The sequence below is a fragment of the Sitodiplosis mosellana genome, unplaced genomic scaffold (genome assembly GCF_009176505.1).
Source record: "Sitodiplosis mosellana isolate CC-2019 unplaced genomic scaffold, AAFC_SMos_1.0 Smas_scaffold_75, whole genome shotgun sequence".
In the NCBI taxonomy this organism is placed as follows: domain Eukaryota; kingdom Metazoa; phylum Arthropoda; class Insecta; order Diptera; family Cecidomyiidae; genus Sitodiplosis; species Sitodiplosis mosellana.
Window position 1 is genome coordinate 268,879 of NW_022595317.1, and position 18,919 is coordinate 287,797.

Below are 18,919 nucleotides of genomic sequence, written 5' to 3' on the forward strand. Positions count from 1 at the left end.
GATGTACTCAACGTGAAATTTGCTTTTAAAACTGTATCAAAATTGAATTGAGTTCTTTTTTTTCCATTTCACTGCCAAAAATCATTTTCGGGTTACAAATTACTGATCCATTCAAAAAGAACTTGGGAAAAAATGTGCACAGAAAAACAATAAAAATGTTTCAATATTTTTTGAATTGAGATAAATCATTCGATCACAGTTTAGGTCTCTTTTTCCCCCCGTTATTATTTTCATAATCTCTTTGTCCGTTCAATGATGCTGAACTAAGGTTTGTTGGGTGAAGTTACTTGATGAACGGATCGTTGTCACAGCCAATTCTTTTCAATAATTTCCCAAACGTTTTACCTTGAATTTAAATTGTGCGAGAAAAATGCCGTTTATGCATCGACACGATCGTTCACGCCACTTATGCATTGGCACAAAGCATTCGAAGTTGAACGAAAGTGTGTGGAATCTAAAAAAAAAACTGTAATTATTTCATGGGCCCCAATAAAATGTGAACAAATAAGTTTTTCTGAAAAGTAAGCGATTCATCAGCACAATATTAAAGGCATCATTTTAAGCATACTTGAAACGAAACCATAACTAATTCGCTATTCACGCAAAGAAGCAGAAGAGAAAAGTAAGGCGACGAAGAAGAAAAAAAGAAAAATCAGACGCAGAACAAGAGAAAGAGTAAAAGAAATCAAGTCAATTTTGTGTCGATATTCCAAAAGAGTTCGATTGAAGAAAAATTTAAATGAGAATTCGAGAAACTGCAAAAGTAAATAATTAATCCAAACTAGAAACATTGACTTGTGTTCAAACTTGAAACTTTCTAGTGTCACAACTATGCTCCAAATAGAATACCTACTTCTGAATCAGAAGTTCTGATAAAAATTCAAATGTTCATTCATAGTAATCAGTCAATGACAGATAGCTGAGGATATATGCTGAGCATAGAAACTCAGTAAGCTGAGATTGGGACATTTTGACTTTATGACGTGTAGTCCATATAAATGCATGATGAAATGCACGAAATTGTATGCGTGCCTTCATAAATTTGTATGGACTACACGTCATAAAGTCAAAATGTCCCAATCTCAGCTTACTGAGTTTCTATGCTCAGCATATATCCTCAGCTATCTATCATTGACTGATAGTAATTTTATCCAATTGAACAATATTTTGAGTAATTTATCTCCTTTAAATCATATGTCAATGGTTCGAAGCCAAACCAATTCATACGACTCACTTTCAAAGGCAAAACCAATTATCGGCTAAAAAAGGGAGATAAGGAGAGAAAAAGAGCGTGAGACAGAGAAAGCGAGAGACCCAGAGTGCGAGATAGAGAGAGATGGAGATAGCAAAAACACTCTTTGAGAGAGAAAAAAGAGTGTCAGATAAAGAATGCGTGAAAGATATCGTTCGCTTAAATCATGAAGTATTAACAAAGCAACACTCAAACGCTACACAAGAACTGTACAACGTACACATTTTGACAAATCCACTGGAATCGCATAAAACAAGCAAATTTATTGTTCTTCACGGTGATTATAGGTCTGGCATTCTGTTCCACATGAATTTTTCGCTTATTCAACGAAATATATATTTGTCATCCCGTCGCATGATGCTTGAAAATGTTCGATTTCCATTTTTCTCTCTCTCTCTCTCCATTGCTTTGTGTATGATGCTTACATGTAAACAAACCCGATGATTGGCCGGTCACACGCCGATCGCATTAAATTCTATGCACAATGCATACACAAACAAAAAGTAACAAGCATGAATTTGGCGGCTGTATGTTTACACTAGTCGAAACTTGGACCATTTTTCACGGTTGTTTATTGCTTTTTAAAAGTGATGACGTGATTCTTTTTTTTCTTCTTCACAGCGCAATGTTCTGATTTGTTTTGACTTCTTCCTTCCACTCAAATGTGTGCGCAGTTTCAATTGGGTCGAAATGTCAAACGTCACACATTCGTCGATTGATTCTTACGTGGTGAACATGAATTTTCACGTTTAGTGCATAAAAAACAAATATTTTGCGACGCAAAAAACATTCTACAACAAATCTTACAACTTTTGAGCAAATTTTCTTGTGAGTGACAAGTAGTGAAGCAAAAATGGCTTCACCAGCCAAGCAAATAGTTGTGGTAAAATTGCGACCACTACCGCAAAAGCCGGCAAAACGAAAGAAGAAAATCGACCTGACCACTTTGAATATGAATTGTATGGATGCAATTTTGAAGTGGTTGCCAATTGAAGATTTGTATTCGGTGAGCCGTACGTGCAAATCCCTGCAAAAATCGGCTGGTTTGGCATTTCAACGCAATCATCCGAACAGTTTGGTTACGATTGAGCTGATGGCTGACAAACGGATTCAATCGCAATACGAGGGAAAATATGATCTTCACTTCAGTACAAATATCCGGAGTATCACGATGACTTCGTACGTTTTCGATCAGGATTTGATGCCATTGTTCGACTACTTGAAGATGAATTGCTGCATCAATTTGAACGAGCTGAACTTGCATCGGCTAAAATTAGCAACTGGCATCGATTATGGGGCATCGATAAAGGGACAACTACGGAATTTGGAAAGCATTTCATTCGATGGCTGCACCGTTTCGGATATTCACAAACAATTCCTCAAGTATTGTTACCGGCTACAACATTTGCGCATCAAAGAAAAGCAGTTCAATGTCGATCGCTGTGATACGTGGATGCGTCATGTTTATTCATACCTTAATAGCTTTACGTTCTGGGGCTGTGACAGCGAAAAATACACCGGTCTCAGCATTTTCCTCGCCCATAATCGCAATGTGAAAAACATCAATTGCATGGGACAATTGAACATTTTGAAAATGATCATGGACAATGGCAAAGATTTAGATAACTTGGTCGTTAATTGCGATGCACCGGAAGACTTTGAAGAAATTCAGAACGTTTTGTTGGAGTACAGTCAGAAAGGCGTCTTCAAGCGGTTCGAATTGGTCTTCCGTTTTACCAGCGATATCGACAAAGTGCCAAAAAATGTCAAACACATCCGCAATTTGAGCGAATTGACAACATTCCAAGGATTTCATGGACTTTTTGCCGCGAACGAAGCTCTGGTTGATTGTGTGCTGAAGTCTCTCACCAATTTACGTATGTTTTGTTTCAATTGTATTGCGTTTTCATTAGAATTTCCTTACATTTGCCTTAGGTGTTCTTTACAATTCATCAAAAATTGTCTTTTCTGTCCAAATTTTCCAAATTTTCAATCATTTCCATATTTGAATTAACATTTTTTTCATCAAAATTCATTGAAACTGCTTCTGTGGCCCTTCCAACAGGTTCAATATCCCTAAAGCTGGCACTGGAACACCAATCAATGGCCTGGACTCTCGCTCACTTACCTCACCTGGATGATGCACGAATTTACATTACATACTCGTTGGACCATTTCGGTGCCACTTTTAAGCCATTGACCCTGCCGTTCGTTTTGATGTCAAAGAAGTTGAAGCAAATCGTCGTTAGTTTCGCCAACAATTCGTGTGTGACACATCGAAACGATATCATCGATTTAAATAATATGCGGCTCAAATCAAAAGGAGCCTGCCCAACCACAATCTACTTGAGCAGTGACGTTATTCTCGAATCGAAGTTCATCTATCCAACTGGTGGTCTGGTTCAAGTCAAACCAACGTCACAACTTACACGAAAATTGTACTTGGACCCATTTCTATTTTGAAGTTCCATGAATCAAAAGTAACACAGGTCACTTTAAATCTATGACATGAAATATCATTCATTTTTTTCTTTTTAAGTGTAAACAAACTAAGGTTCCAGTGCCATTCGATAATAATTAAATAGACTTTAAGTGATAAATAGCATCTTGAAGTTCAATGACAGCAAATCTGCCCAGAACAGTTTAGTTTAATACAAAAAACAATACTTGACCTCATTGCCATTTCTCTAGTTCAAAAGATTGCACTTTGAATTCGATATTTCATATTTCAACGACATACCTCTCCTTTGAATAATCTAAGACCGAATTGAATATATAGAAAAATTTACCTTTGTTTACAAACCTAGATTAGTTTACGTACACTACCGTGCAAAAGTTTGGAACCACTAGGTATTTTTTATACAAATTGACCATTTTTGGTGGACTCATCAACATATTTCGGAAACACCTGCACTCTTGATATTTTGTGCATAGTTTCTACAACGTTTCAATAGTAAATCACAGAGGTTTCATCAAAAAATATTCACGTATTTAAAAAAATATATCAATTTGAATTTGATCTGTTTTAATCTTCATACAAATTTGATCATTTTTCACACAGTACAAATTCAAATTGCTATATTTTTGAAAATCATGAATATTTTTTGATGAAACCTCTGTGATTTACTATTGAAACGTTGTAGAAACTATGCACAAAATATCAAGAGTGCAGGTGTTTCCGAAATATGTTAATGAGTCCACCAATAATGGTCAATTTATATGAAAAATACCTAGTGGTTCCAAACTTTTGCACGGTAGTGTATGCCATTGTAATTGAAATCAAATCAAAAAAATTGAATTTAAGACATTTTCCAATGGAGAATTTCCATCTAATTTTGGTAAAAAAAGAAGAAAAACTGAAAAAAATGGACCAATTCATTTTCATATTTACCTTGCACTCAATGTACCTAAAGGTACTTAATACCAAAGAAAAAGTAATGGTATTGCAATGAGAAATGCATTGTATTTTCTCAGTCATCAGTTTAAGTTTAGAAAAATACGGAATAAAATGCATGGTTCAACTGAAATCGAATAAAGAAAATGAACTCAACTCGAATTGCTGCTTCTTTCCTTTTTTTCCCTAAATAAATTTTTTGTCATCAAAATTCATTATAGCAAATTGTTACAATTCGAGTCAGAGTTGTTTTTCATATGCAACTGATTGAGTATTTAATTTCGTGTTGCGGTACAACTGCCGTCATTCAGTGGTGTTTGATACCAACACTGGCAATGCAGTGCATCGCATGCAACACATATACACTACATTGGAGCCAATCTCCTTGATTGCATTTGTAGTTGTATCCATACCACCCAAGCGATACACACAGATTATTTCACAACATTGGACGCTGTCAAGTGATGCTTCTCTAGAGTGTCAAGTGATGCTACTTTTGCTAATCGTACAAGAGTGCAAATTCTTTAACATTCTAAAAAAAAAGAACTAATTTGTTTTCATTGTTTCAACTTTAAATCATCAAAAGGTGAATGCTGCATAGAATAATTATAAATTGCTGGACTTTAGTTTTTGAAGTTTGTCGAAAATGTTAATTGTATCTGTTCGCGCAATATTTGTATGTGTGCTATAGATGTCAATATCAATTGTTTGCATACTTGAACACATTTTGTGTTTTGCTTGGATTAGATTTGGTTTTTGTCAATGGCAATAAGATTGAATTTATTCTGAAAAAAAAACTAAAATTTGGATATTTATTCAACTTATTCCAGCAAAAATGGGGCTAATTATGGCAAAAATGATCAAAATGATCGAATGGATAGTCGAATGGGCGATTCAGAAGACATTGCACGAAGAAGCAATTACTGAATTGCTTGCAAATCATGTTGAAAACGATGCCAATGCGCTGTCATTGACTGAAACAGCATCCCGAACTGAAGCACTGTCAACGGCAATAGATGAAACGTTTATGAACAACGAGCTGGTCAAACAGCAAAAACTGGCCAAAAATGTGTACGTACGAGGGATTTCCAGCGATTTGTGTATCAAAGACCCGGATGTTCGAAGTGCTATCTTTTTGGAATTTTGTAAGAAACTGCGAGTGGACATATGTCACAGTGACATTCAGCAAATTGATCAAGAACCAAGCGGTATGGTCGTGAAACTGCATAGCAAAGACAAGCAAAAATTAATCATTAGCCAAACGCTCGGCCAATACGTTTGGTGCAATGAATTGATTGAATTGGCCGCTGGTAAAAGACCATGGAAAATATTTGTGAACCCTCATATGACCCCTTTCTACATTGAAATATGGAAAAAAGCACATCATTTGAAAGAAGAGAATCGTTTACATTCATTCAAGATGACCGAAGATGGATTAGTTGTGAAACGAACACAAAGTGGCAATGGGAAAGTCATTTTGTCGAAAGAACAACTTTTGGAGTACGTTCAAAACGATTGAGTCAATCGATGATTGACCATCAACAATGGAAAAAAAACATGACATCTCTTGAAGAGAAGAGACTCTCTTTCATCTGAAATTATTAGCTATAGCTTAAGTCCATACAAAAACGGTTTGGTTTAACCAAATCGGTATAAATAAAGAAAACTGTGCTCCAATTTGAATTTTCAATAAAAAATAGCCAATCAATAGGCTTTTAATAAGAAAACCATGTGAATATGACTCAATTCTTGTGTTATTCATTCCTTTCAACTCACGGCTGCTTCTTATTTTTCAAATCTTTGGAATTCACTCAAGCGGGAATATCAAATTTCAAACATCAATGCATTTAGTTCGGTTGGGTCGAACCAGATTTCCAGTCGCTGAATAAACTGGAATAATGGAATACTGAAATTTGACAGTTAATATACGTCTAGAAATGAAACAAACTCATACTCACACACTCATACATATATACACATTCTCCGTGTCCAAACTGTCATTCGATGTGCATGAAGCTATGTGTTCGACTCTCTCGTTAGTTCGAGGTTCTAGTAAACAAATCAATTAGCACAATTTCAAACAATGAGACAGCATTCAATTCATTTCGATTGAGTAAATATGTAATTTACAAAGAAATATCCGAGTCAATTAATTCATTGCACGCAATAAAAGGCGGTTTTTGTGGCGGTCAATCGTTTGAAATGTTTTTGCAGTATCTTGATTGTGTGTTAATTCAATAACAAAGTTGTGGTTTGTTTGTTTGTGTGAGTGTTTGCACACACAATATGTTTGCTTCAAAGTGAAAAGAGAAGTGGAATTCTGCATCTTCAACCAGTTTGTGTTCGTCAGCCAAAGGTTGCACACATTCGTGCCGTGTGCTGTTGTTTCGAAACACAGCGAATTAATTGTATACAATTTCAAAATTTTCATTCATTTTTACTTTTTTTTTCGTGTAAAAATATCGATTTTTCCGTGTATTTCGAAAATGTGATTGCTTGAAAGGTGTTGAAGTTAGTTTTTTTTTTGTGCAGAAAAAAAAGAAAATTGTTCCCGAAAAAATGCATAGTGCTCAGTGGGACATACTAGTTAAATGTATCGTTTTAATTAAGTGCACAAAAAACGAACAACATCCGCATCGCGGCAATTATTGATCAATACGAAACAACGACCACGACGACGACCGCCTCGATGATGAAATCCAAAATGGCAATTAATCCACTCGGAATTGGGTTCATTCAACGTTGGCCACATTTTAAATTATTCACCGAATTGATTATTGTTTTATTGGTAATTGATTTGGTGGCTGGACATGAGGATTATAGCAATTTCAAGCATCACAGCAATCATGTTTGCAATCATCAGCATCCAAAGGCACACGAAGTAAGAGATACACTCAATAATTTCGTGTGTGAAATGTTAATCTTGCCTATTGCTCTCTCTCTCTCTCTCTCTCTATCTATTCGTTTTATTGTCCGCATTCGGACCTGATTTTTGGAGCTCAGCGATTCGTTCGCAAATCATGTCTGTGTGTGAGCTTCGGAGAGTCAATTTTTGGCACAACAAAATCTCTATCGCCGTATGTATCTGTCGTGAAAAGTGAATGCCACTCGATTTTGGAATGAATCTCTCGCTCTCGGTACTCGGGAGCGTAATTTGGTGATCGTGCACGGCATGACACGGCACGGCCAAGTCAAAAACAATTATCATTGAATCGATCGACATGGTGCTGAGCGAAAGCGTAAAATACTTTCGCAATGTGGGCATAAAGTAAAAGCAACTTCTACATCTATGTGCGGTTGTTGTTGTTTTTTCTATCTTTTCATCTTTTCAAACAACAAATTAATCAAATGTAATTTCTTACTTCCGAACGCGTTGTAGTGAAGGCAGCAAAAACAACAGAAAACATGTTTTATTTCATTAATTTCATGTGAGTGGATGTAAAAGTCAGTGTCTGTCGTCAAGAGATCAGAGCAAAGTATTTTCTAATCAGCAAATGGGAATTGGATTCAAATTGGAGCAGCTCGTGTGTATATGCTATTTACTTTTATTGATATTGCGTTCTCCAAAAAACTGCTCTGCAGTTGTTAAGGTCGTTCAAGGACCTTCACAAACACTATTTCATCATGGATATCTGCAATAGTGTCTCTTTTTCTTACCTCAATACAAAGACATTTTTAAACTCACCATACGTTCCGTTTTTTTTGCGCTCAAATTAAACATTTGCCCATGCTCACCGTTCCAAATGAGTAATTTGTCGCTCGCAAGTAGCTATTTTGTACACCTAGTTTTTCTACGCACTCTGTATTTTTCTCTCTCTCTCTCTCTCTCTCTCTCTCTCTCTCTCTCTATTTCTCCACCGTTCCAGCTAATTGTTCGCAACGCACAATTTTTGCTGTGGTCGAACTGTATTGCTGTTAGTAGCTCATATGCAATATGCTATTGCTGTCATTTAAACCAATGACAACGTTTTATCGATTCAATTGTCATACACTCTATTTTTAAGATTTGGTCCAAGTTTTGCGCGCGTATTAGTGTCGAAAACTAGTTTTTGATCGGTTTTTTTCTCTATTTTTAAATTGGCCATTTCGTATCATGGATTCGTATTGAATGAGAGATACGGTTAATTAGTAATGTCCATTGATGCATACTAAAGCACGTGATTCTATCTTAGATGCCTCATTTCCCGTATTCTATTTGGGTTTGTATATTTTTGCTGTTGCCACTGGTGTTTGTTCAATACTATCACTTTGCGTTAAATGAAAACGGGCGTTGAATCATGCAGAAACTTCATACACCATTCGTATTATTACTATTATTATCTAGGTGAATGAAGCAACAGCATTCAATGAACACACAACAAAAAAATCATAATATAATCGAATGGAAATCTTTAGGCGATAGCAATAATTTGCCGCTTCAATATCGCACCGTTGAAACATATATACATATATATGACTGTTGTTGTTGTTCCAGTTACAACTTGCATTCAATATTTTCAAACGTATACCAAATTCGAATTGCACACGCCAAGAGATGATGGTGAAAGCGAATCAGCGCATTTTAAATCAATGCTTAACTAAATATATATGCTATTGCAATCATTTTAGTTTGGTTGGCTGTTGGTTTGATAAAACGTAACTGAATCCACACACGTTATTCAATATCATCTTGTTCAATGGCAATTTCAAAATTCGTTAATCGTTTTCAATTTCAGAAGCAAATTGAGAAAATTTTACGATCTTGAACTAAGGCAGAATTGGGGAGAGAAAGAAAGAGAGAAGATAATGAGGGAGAATGAGCGGGATAGACCAAGAATGAGCGAGAAACAGTGAGAAAGAGCGATTGATAGATACAAAATGAGACAGAGAGGAAGAACGACAAAGAGCGAAAGAAAGATTCAGAGACAGAAAATGAGACTGAGGGAAAGAGAGCGAAAAAGAGAGCGAAAGAGAAAACAAGACAAAGAGTGAAAAAGATTAAGATAGAAAGAGACAGAGCAATAGCAAGCGCGTGAGATAGCGAATGAGGAAAGCTATACAAAAAACAATGGATAATGATTTCGCAATGTTATGCTTTGTTTATCGCATTAAAATTCACTCATGCAAATTTATGCTCTTCGAATAATAACAAATGCACGTGATATGACTCAGAAATAATCGGATCTAATTTGAAAATTTTCTACCAGGTGATTTATGGAGCTCAATTGCATAGCGAACCCGCGCACATTGTGCACAAACGGAGCATCGACAATCCCGTCAGAATTTTACTGTATTACGATGAATCCGTATATAGGTGGGTATCAATGCCCGTTGATACACTTATCAATACTCTTTGACACTGTTATGCAATTTTAATGATTTCGCATTTTTTTTTCTTTCCTTTTGTTCAACAGATTAAGCGCTGACAAATTCGAATTAATTAATGTAAGTGGATGACTCAATATGTCAAGGCGATATTTTTTTTTAATGATTAACACATTTTTGCATTTTTCTATATTTTCTTCTATTTTTTCCTTCATTCCACCTATGTACTCCAATTGGAGTACTACTCCAACACATTCGACTAATTTTAATTTAATTTTTCGTTCAAACAATAGAAAACCATTCTTCCACAAGCCGTACAATTTTGGGAGCAAACACTGATGGTGCGTGAAACGAAAGGAGTCATTAGATTAAACAGGTATGGCCCAACCTCCGAAAAAATAAATACACTCAAATGGCTAATTAACATTTTATGATTTTGTGTCAAAATAAAAACGGTTTTTGTTGCGTCATTGCAGAAAATGTGAAAGTAGCCAAATATTCGTAAAAAATACGATAACTCATTGTATTGACTCATGCAAGCGGGTGACGATGTGCGGTGAGGTTGAAGTACCTGAAAAGCATTTGGATGTGTGTCGGACTTGTAATGCGACCGGCCATGAGTGTAAGGAGAATTCGGTAGCTGGCGAAGCGGGCGAAGGCATTCACAATGCGGATTTTATATTTTATGTGTCGGCACGACAAACGGAACGGTGTCACAAAGGTGCAGCCGCCAAAATGTTTATATCTTGTTTTAATTTCTCTATTTTATCGTTGGGCTTCCCAAACTCAGTAGACACTGTGATGATCATTTTAAACTTTAATTATTCTTGATATCGGAAAAAAAACAATCAAAAACTTTCGATCAAACTTTCAAAGGTCTAACGGTAGCGTATGCGGCACATTGTCAACAGGAATCAGTTTTGGATCGACCCATTGCTGGTCATGCTAATTTATGCCCCGACTCAATCAGTACAAAACCCCAAGAATTGGATACACTGCTGTCGACTGTAAAACATGAAATTCTGCATGCACTCGGCTTCAGTGTGTCTTTGTACGCATTTTTCCGTGATGAAAATGGCAAACCACGAACGACACGAAAACCCGACACAGGTAAACCATATCTGGATGAAAAGCTACAGATTCATAAATGGGGCGAAAGTACGATAAAGAAAGTGACGAGAAAGGATTGGGGCGTTAAGGGTGGTGTGATGAAACGGACAGTTGATATGATGGTCACACCAAGGGTTGTACAGGAAGTTCGAGACCATTTTGGATGCGAAGAACTAGAAGGAGCCGAACTGGAGGATCAAGGCGGCGAAGGAACCGCATTGACACATTGGGAAAAACGCATTCTTGAGGTAAGGATTTTGAGAAGCAGGACAATATTCGACTCAAAGCAGTAGATAAAAAAAATTGGAACTCGTTCTACCAGTTTCGCATCAAATGTATTACAACAAAAACGTTTGAAAAATCAAATTAAGAAAAGTTGGAGGGAAAAATTGATAGAAATTAAATTGTTGAGTCAGAATGAATTCAATTCTCAAAAAATTAATTTGTTCTTCATATTTCAGAACGAAGCGATGACTGGAACACATACTCAAAGTCCAGTTTTTTCACGCATCACATTGGCTTTGATGGAAGATTCGGGCTGGTACAGGGCAAACTACTCAATGGCATCACCGTTGAGCTGGGGCAAAGGTCTCGGATGCACCTTTGTTATGAAAAGTTGCAAAGATTGGATCTACACGCAAACAGCGAGGTAAGACATTGAACTTATGTCAAATGAGTCACATCTTATATCAAACAACCAACAGTTTTATTCCAAACAATTTTCTGAGGCGGTATTTTTTCTAATCAAATGGTCGAAAAAAGAATTGACAAATTATGAAGGACAAATGCAATTGTTACCCTGAACGAAATCACCTTTATAGAGGAATATGTCCAGAACATTTTATAAATTGTAATCTTCATCCATTCCAGAGGTCGATCCATTCATCCGTTTTGTTCGAAAGTGAAGCGAGATCCCTTGCAAACCGAATGTACGGATGATCGAAATTCGGTTGCTCTTTGCAATTTGATACGGCACGAGTACCCATTGCCGACACTCTATCAAAATTTCGATTTTATCAATAATGTTCCGGAGGGAGAAGAGGAATACTACGGCGGTTCGGTTACACTGGCCGATTTTTGTCCCTTCATTCAAGAGTTTACATGGCGCAGCAAGAATGTAATTGTTCGCGGATCTCAGTGCCAATTCGAAGATAACAATCCAAGTAAGGCAAATTGATCTTGACATTTTCAATTTAAAACTCACTTCACACCATATTTTAATTACACCAAAAGGCTAATTGATTTGTCTATTTTGTTTTCATAGAGCCCGAGAAGAACTTTGCACTTGAGTCGTACGGAAATCATTCGAAATGCTTCGATCATACAGATAGCATGTGGGAGGAGCGCTCTTGTCGACAGACTCGTGAATGGCAGCATTGGGGCTCGGGATGTTATAAATATCGCTGCGATAATGGCCGATTACATATTTTGGTACGAGCATTTTTGCTTAATGCTTTTTTTCTGGTTCAATATTTATTAAATATTAAACCAGATATTATTTAATTGGATTTTGTTTTTTCAATTATGATGATTCCGTATGATTCTATATTTAATTTTGAATTTTAAATTTTATTTTTTTATTCAATGTTTGATTTAATTTTTTTTATTTCAAAATATTTTTCTATTTTGTTTTTAATTTAAAATTTGAAAAAATTCATTCTTTTTCTTCACAATTTAATTCCCAATTTCAGTCAATTTATTCTAATTGTTTTCATTCAGTTTATTAAGTTTGTCTGAATTATTGAAAAAAGTAACCTAATCTGCTTCATCCATAATTTTCAGGTCACAAATTATTCGTACGAGTGTTTCCATCCCGGTCAAGAGATTGCTGTTCGCGTTATCTCCGGAGGCTGGCTCCATCGCGGTTCTATTCGTTGTCCTCCATGCCACGAAGTTTGCGGCGCCGACTTTGCACTGAAAAATCAAACGTGTAAATTGAGCGAAGAGGCTCCGCCCTCGAATGTTTTCCATAAAGATGAACTCCAGTGTGGTTCGGCTCATCTGATACCAGCATCCATTCCAAATCAATTGTTGTGTATATTCCTTTCCATTGCAATCATTAGCAAATTAGTTTAGTTCGTTTGACCGTGTCGCTTAGCTGCATGGCAACGGCAAGTGTTCGTTTTATGTGATTATGAGTACATCAGTCCGGCTGTACGATTTATTCTACGTTGACATTCAATAGTTAAGCTAAATTATAAACTGAGATATGATGTAATTCCACAAACTATTTAGAAAATGAATGATTTACGATTAGAGAAATATTGAAAAGAAACAATCGGTGGTTTTATTTATTTGTTTGGGTAAGAACTATTTTCTTTAGGCTATTTCAAATGTGTCATGGTTTTGAAATTATTTAGAGCATTTTCTTGAAATTTTTTTTTTTCATTTTCTTTATATAAATTTTCATAGATACATTGATTATAATTTTTTTTTTTTTTTTAATTGTTGACAGTGTTCGTTTTTAATTGTTCATAAACAAAAAAAAATTATGACAAATTATTCTGTTAAAACCAGCAAAACTAATGCAAAGGTATCATCTCTCTAAAAATAATCTAATGCATGGTCCATTGTCAATGCGACTTAAAGCAAAAGCATCGCCACAATCTTCGACGATGCTACACGGATGAGCCTTATGTGAGTATCCCAAAAACAGGTTAGTTCTTCATTGAACAATGTTCAATAAATGAAACTCATCAAAAAATGCTCAATTCGTCTGCTGTGACAAACTTCAGAAAGAAAAGAATAATTCCAATTTTTTCATAAATAAACTAATTTGCTGTTTATTGCAGTATGTAATCCTATAAAATATAGTCTATAGACGTTTTGTCACATGTCTAAAATTTCACATATTTACTAAATTTATTAACTTCAAAACTGAATTCCAAGTAGAGTATCTGAAATTCTCAAAGAAGCTATGAAAATCATCCGGTATTTGTCATGTTTATTAGTCAATGAATTACGTTAATTACAAATCTAGTTTCCTAACATTTTCAAGTCTGTACAAAAGTCTTAATATAATCTCATATGCATTTTGGTCAATGCAACCAGTTCACTATAGCCATCACAGCGATGTCATCGCTTATGGCCACGTTATTTTCTTTCGTTTACTCTCGGTTGATGTTTGGCTATCGTCACTTTCCTGCAATGAAAGTCAATGAAAATCAATTAACTACGAAAAAAGAACAAAAATTCTATTTGGTTTATAACGTACCATTGGTGTCGAATCGCCTTGTCGTTTATTATTTGTGCTAAGACGTTTGGTGTTAATCAGTCGAATTTTCTTACACGCATTTGTAACCGTTTCCACGGTTGGTGCTGTGATCAATTGATGTCTGGTTCGTTTGTTCTCATTTTCTCTCTTCACACCTGATTGAGTAACAGGTTTCATGTCGACGTCGATTACATTCGATGTGGCTCGTCGTGACTTTGGCATCGCATACAATGAAAATAGCTTTAGCAATTCTTCACGCGGTAGACTTGACACATTTTGATTGGGAAATCTCTGTGGAATAAATACAAATTTTAGGTGCTTTTCTTTTGAAGAACGAGTAAAAAACACTCACCAATTTTAAATGACTCCGAAGATCTTCGGTGGTCATTAAATTCGGTTGAAGGTACGAGAATGTGCTCATTTTTACCATAAAACCATCGGATAGTCTAACCTTTGAGCTGCTCAAGCAAATAAATATTGTTTACATTCTGACAAGCCAGTGACAGTTCTTTCCAATGGAAAATGCTGGACTAAGGCAACACTAGTGTTGGAAACGATTGGGAATTGTGCTGAGTTCATACGGGAAATGTTCCACTGGAAATGTCAAATATATCAAAGACAACAAGAATTTGTATCAAAACAAAAAGAATTGAACTTGCTTCTCTCCTCCCATTCTCTTCAAGAGAGTCATTCTAGAGATTTCTTATAATTTTGAAAGAGTTCGGCATAATTGTTTGTTATGACAAGAATAAATCTATGAATTTTTCTTCACCTCTCTACACAGTCTCCAATGAAGCCATGAAAACTTTCCATGTACAATTTTCTCCATTGGACAGTAATGAAATTCAAAATGCTCTCTTTTTCGTTCCATAACATTTATTTCCCCAAAAACATTCTTAACTCTTTTTCTTTATTCTTCTTTACTGGTTGAAGCTTGACTGGTGGCGGCGGCTGCCTTCTCCTTCTGTTGTTTGGCAACGGCCTGTTGTGCTTTACTCAGATTTATGAGTCCCTCTTTGGCATGGCCTCTTATTTCCGCTTCCACTGAACGATTCACATTTTTCGAAACCATTTGCTTCAGCTTCTGGTGCTCAGTGAATTGTGTCTTTTTCGATTGAATCGGAGCGTCTAGAATGATAAATAGGTAAATGGGGGGGGGGGGGGGTGGCTCAATGAATTACGGAAATCATGATTAAAAGCAAAAAGTTTTGGTTTTTGTGGAAAAAAATTGGGTTTTTGTTGGTGGAAAAGGTTGAAAGTATAATCAAATCAGTCAAGAATAAGCTGATTTGGAGTAAAATCAAGGAGATTTGCAAAATACTCACTGGAACGTCGTGTAAAAGCCTTGCCTTTTTGCTTTTGCTTTTGGTTCGGCACCTTTGACTTGACTTTGAACTTTCCTTGGGCCATTTTGGGAAGTTGTTGTAGCTGAAAATGTAAGTAAATATCACAATTTAGCTCGGTATCATAAACGAATAACTCGATTTCACAATGAAAATTGGTGAATTTAGATCTAATGATTAAAATGATGGATTCTTGAGATTGCAATTCAAAATGAAACACCCTTAATACCTACAGTTTTACTTGAGTTGATTTCAATAAAAACAAACGTATCGAGAGTCGATATTGTTTAGCAAAACATGTGCCAGTGTTTGACAGTGACAATTGTTGTCAACAACAATCATTGGAATAATTTCTGTGTGCAAATAACAGATGGCGTTGATCGTCATGAATCGAACATTGATTTCTAAATTCTTGCGAAAGAAATGGATTTTATATATCAAAAGTACTTGAAAACAGAGAATAGAAACGAAGATTCAAATCAAGTAATAAATTCAAGAACGTCTTTCCACTTCAGCGCATCCTTTCAAAAGCATCCACTCATCATAAATCACTTGAAATCGGCAAAATCAAATTAATCATCATTGATGATTGTTGTGACGTCTTTACATTCCCCTACTTATTCCACTCTCACTCTCTCGCTCGCCAGCGCAATTCTCCGTGCATAGTCCATTGGACTGTCAAGTGTTTGTTAATCAGTTGAGTCAGTGAATCAGTGAATGTAACATGTAAATTGTATTGTGCCAAAATTAAGTGCAATCTCCATATTGGAAGGGAGAGCGAAAAAAACCATAACAAAATAGGAAAATTTTGTTTGAAAACAAAGCTTCTACATCGACGATACAGAAGAAAAAAAATCAATTCCTATAGTGTATTTTGCGCATATATATATTTTTCATAATAAATTCATTCTCTCCCATTAAAATTGTTTTGGGTGAAGTGTTGTTGTAATTTATCGTCATCCAAAAATAGTCAGTAATTGATTTTTGGATAGAGAGTGAGTGTGGGACTGAAGTGAGTGGAAAAAAAATTGATTGATATTGATATCAAGTGACATTTCGATTTCAAATCACTGACAAGTGCTACACGACAAGACATCTGCTTGCTTGTTTTTTTCCACCTTTTACCTTCAATTTTTTTTTGCATCCAATGGTATTTATTGTTTGCGGTTAGAAATGAATGCGCAAAAAATGGATGAAAAAACGCTCGACTCAATATCAAGCGATATATCAGTGGTTGATGTGTACGATTTAGCATCGGATATCGGCAAAGAATGTGAAAAAATAATTGATTGCTATGGTGCAGAGGCGGTGACTGCCTTAATGCCGAAGGTTGTTAATGCGTTGGAAATGCTTGAAACCTTAGCAAATCAAAATGAAAACGAAAACACAACTATGCAAATGCTGAGCGATCGGGTGGCATCGTTGGAAAGTGAAAAAATCGAACGGGCTGTTTATCGAGAAAAACTCCAACGGGTAGGTTTTGGGTTATAAAACCCATTTTTATGACAATGACGGAATTGGCTTATTTTCGTTGAGAGAATTCATTTATTTGACCCTAAGCGAGAACGCAGTGAATTATTTATTTTTGTAGTAAACAAGTGATATTGATTAGACAGCATTCATGAGATTCCTTCTTCGTACGGATGAGGTTGAACTTTTGATACGAAGACAAGCAAAACAAAGTCGTATATATTCATCATACGATGCTGGTGTACCAAAAGTTTTTGGTGTACCGATGCTGATGGAGCACAACTTGTGATTTTATTCTTTCTGTATATAAAACAAAGCAAACACTATTCCAATCCACGTTCCAACTTACTAACGCTTAGTTGGCAAACAATTTTGTAAGGCAACACGTACCTTGGCTTAAATCATCATTGCGTGACCTTCAGTAATATTACAGTTTCGATTATGTACACAATCTTTAATCTAACAACATTCATACAGACATCTCCATCGCCGCAAGCCGCATCGAACCGTTAATTTACTCTTTTCGGTTCACACAATTGTGGTCTCAATGTCGTCGGGGTTTCGTTTCGAAATGGAAAGCAAACAAACACGATTATCGCTCATCACACAGAGCTATCGCGTGCTATGTTTACATCCATTGTTGTGGGTTAGACTATGACCGATGCATCGATTATATATGTTTTCGAGAGCGAACAAAAAGTTGATTTGAATAACTGGTATGAGATGTATGTACATGCACACAGATAGACTATCTAAGATATTGTTGTCATGATGGATTTTGTGTTTTTTTATGATTTTCGGACCAAGTTATTGAAATATTCAAGATTCGATTGTCGATGCATATATAACATGAAGATTGCTCACAACAATGCTCCGTATTTAGATAAGACGCAATGAAAAGTAAATATTCCAAACATCGATGTTTGTCACTACAGCTGTACTGTATCTAACATTTTGTTTTGTCACTACAATTATACTGTTTTATGTGAGTATTAGGGCGGGTCGATTTTTTTTTCGACCAAATACCTATGATTTCCGTGTTCTATGGGTCATTCCAAGAAAATTTGCCCAAGGAACCATATCTCTATCGTTAAAATCGAGTCTGCAAGTTTTTTCCTGTAAGTATTTTGCGCACCTATGAAGTGTCAATTTCATTTTCACATCCATAATTCAAAAACTATTGATCGGATCAAGTTGATTTGACAACCGTTGGAAAGCTGAGCTTATTCTGATCAATTTACATATAAAAATCATCGATATTTGTTATACGGTTCAAAAGTTATCAGCATTTTTCTAGATTTTTGGACGTTTTTTTGTGACTTTTTTACTGATTTCGTCCAAAAACATTACGTTATCGGCCATTTTTGGGCTGAATCTAAATTTTAATTCAAAGTACAATTAAAAACGAAGATTAGCCCTAGGCTATGAACATTTTTTTCCCGAAAAACCCTCTCTTCTGCCCTGAATTCGCCTTTGAAAGTTAAAAAATCTCACCCCCAACATTTTCGACGCATTTTTCACCCCTTAAAACTCAAATAGGCAAATAGGTTATATCCCACAGAAGTTGCGCCTGATCCTATAGATTCCATTGGCACATAGTGTTGGCCCCCCATGTTGCCCCAGTTCGAAGGGCAGGGGTCAAAATGTGAAAAAAGTAGAAAACTACCCCAAAGTGGGTAAACCTCACCCCTCATCCCCAAAATAATTGCATTTTTGGATTCTTCGTCGAAAATTAGCTATACCTCCCAAACATTAGTTTTTGATAAAACCCCTCACTTTGGCCCAAATACATCTCTGAATGAACATTGGGAAAATTGATATTTTTCCATACA

General features: G+C 35.9%; 3 protein-coding genes across 4 annotated transcripts; 2 read left to right on the forward strand and 1 right to left on the reverse strand.

Moving 5' to 3' along the window:
* Window positions 1-1,981: 1,981 nt before the first annotated feature.
* LOC129570714 (uncharacterized) lies at window positions 1,982-4,418 on the forward strand. Its single transcript, XM_055450419.1, has 2 exons — window positions 1,982-3,129; window positions 3,318-4,418. Exons 1-2 carry the CDS (start codon window positions 2,106-2,108, stop codon window positions 3,713-3,715), a joined length of 1,422 nt encoding a protein of 473 aa, XP_055306394.1. The 5' UTR covers window positions 1,982-2,105; the 3' UTR covers window positions 3,716-4,418.
* A 2,221-nt stretch (window positions 4,419-6,639) lies between these two features.
* Window positions 6,640-13,335, forward strand: LOC129570706 (leishmanolysin-like peptidase). The gene is made up of 10 exons (XM_055450410.1): window positions 6,640-7,527; window positions 9,833-9,939; window positions 10,040-10,070; window positions 10,244-10,326; window positions 10,427-10,671; window positions 10,827-11,308; window positions 11,522-11,709; window positions 11,931-12,223; window positions 12,325-12,491; window positions 12,843-13,335. Exons 1-10 carry the CDS (start codon window positions 7,336-7,338, stop codon window positions 13,134-13,136), a joined length of 2,082 nt encoding a protein of 693 aa, XP_055306385.1. The 5' UTR covers window positions 6,640-7,335; the 3' UTR covers window positions 13,137-13,335.
* Window positions 13,336-13,963: 628 nt separating this feature from the next.
* On the reverse strand, window positions 13,964-15,925 carry LOC129570698 (uncharacterized). Of its 2 annotated transcripts, none has more exons than XM_055450399.1 (5): window positions 15,851-15,925; window positions 15,600-15,702; window positions 14,627-15,402; window positions 14,275-14,565; window positions 13,964-14,202 (listed from the first exon to the last, which is right to left on the reverse strand). In XM_055450399.1, exons 3-5 carry the CDS (start codon window positions 14,702-14,704, stop codon window positions 14,143-14,145), a joined length of 429 nt encoding a protein of 142 aa, XP_055306374.1. In that variant the 5' UTR covers window positions 14,705-15,402; window positions 15,600-15,702; window positions 15,851-15,925; the 3' UTR covers window positions 13,964-14,142. The 2 variants fall into 2 exon arrangements, with proteins under 2 accessions (XP_055306374.1, XP_055306375.1); XM_055450400.1 differs by having other exon boundaries at window positions 15,847-15,903.
* Between the last annotated feature and the right edge of the window lie 2,994 nt (window positions 15,926-18,919).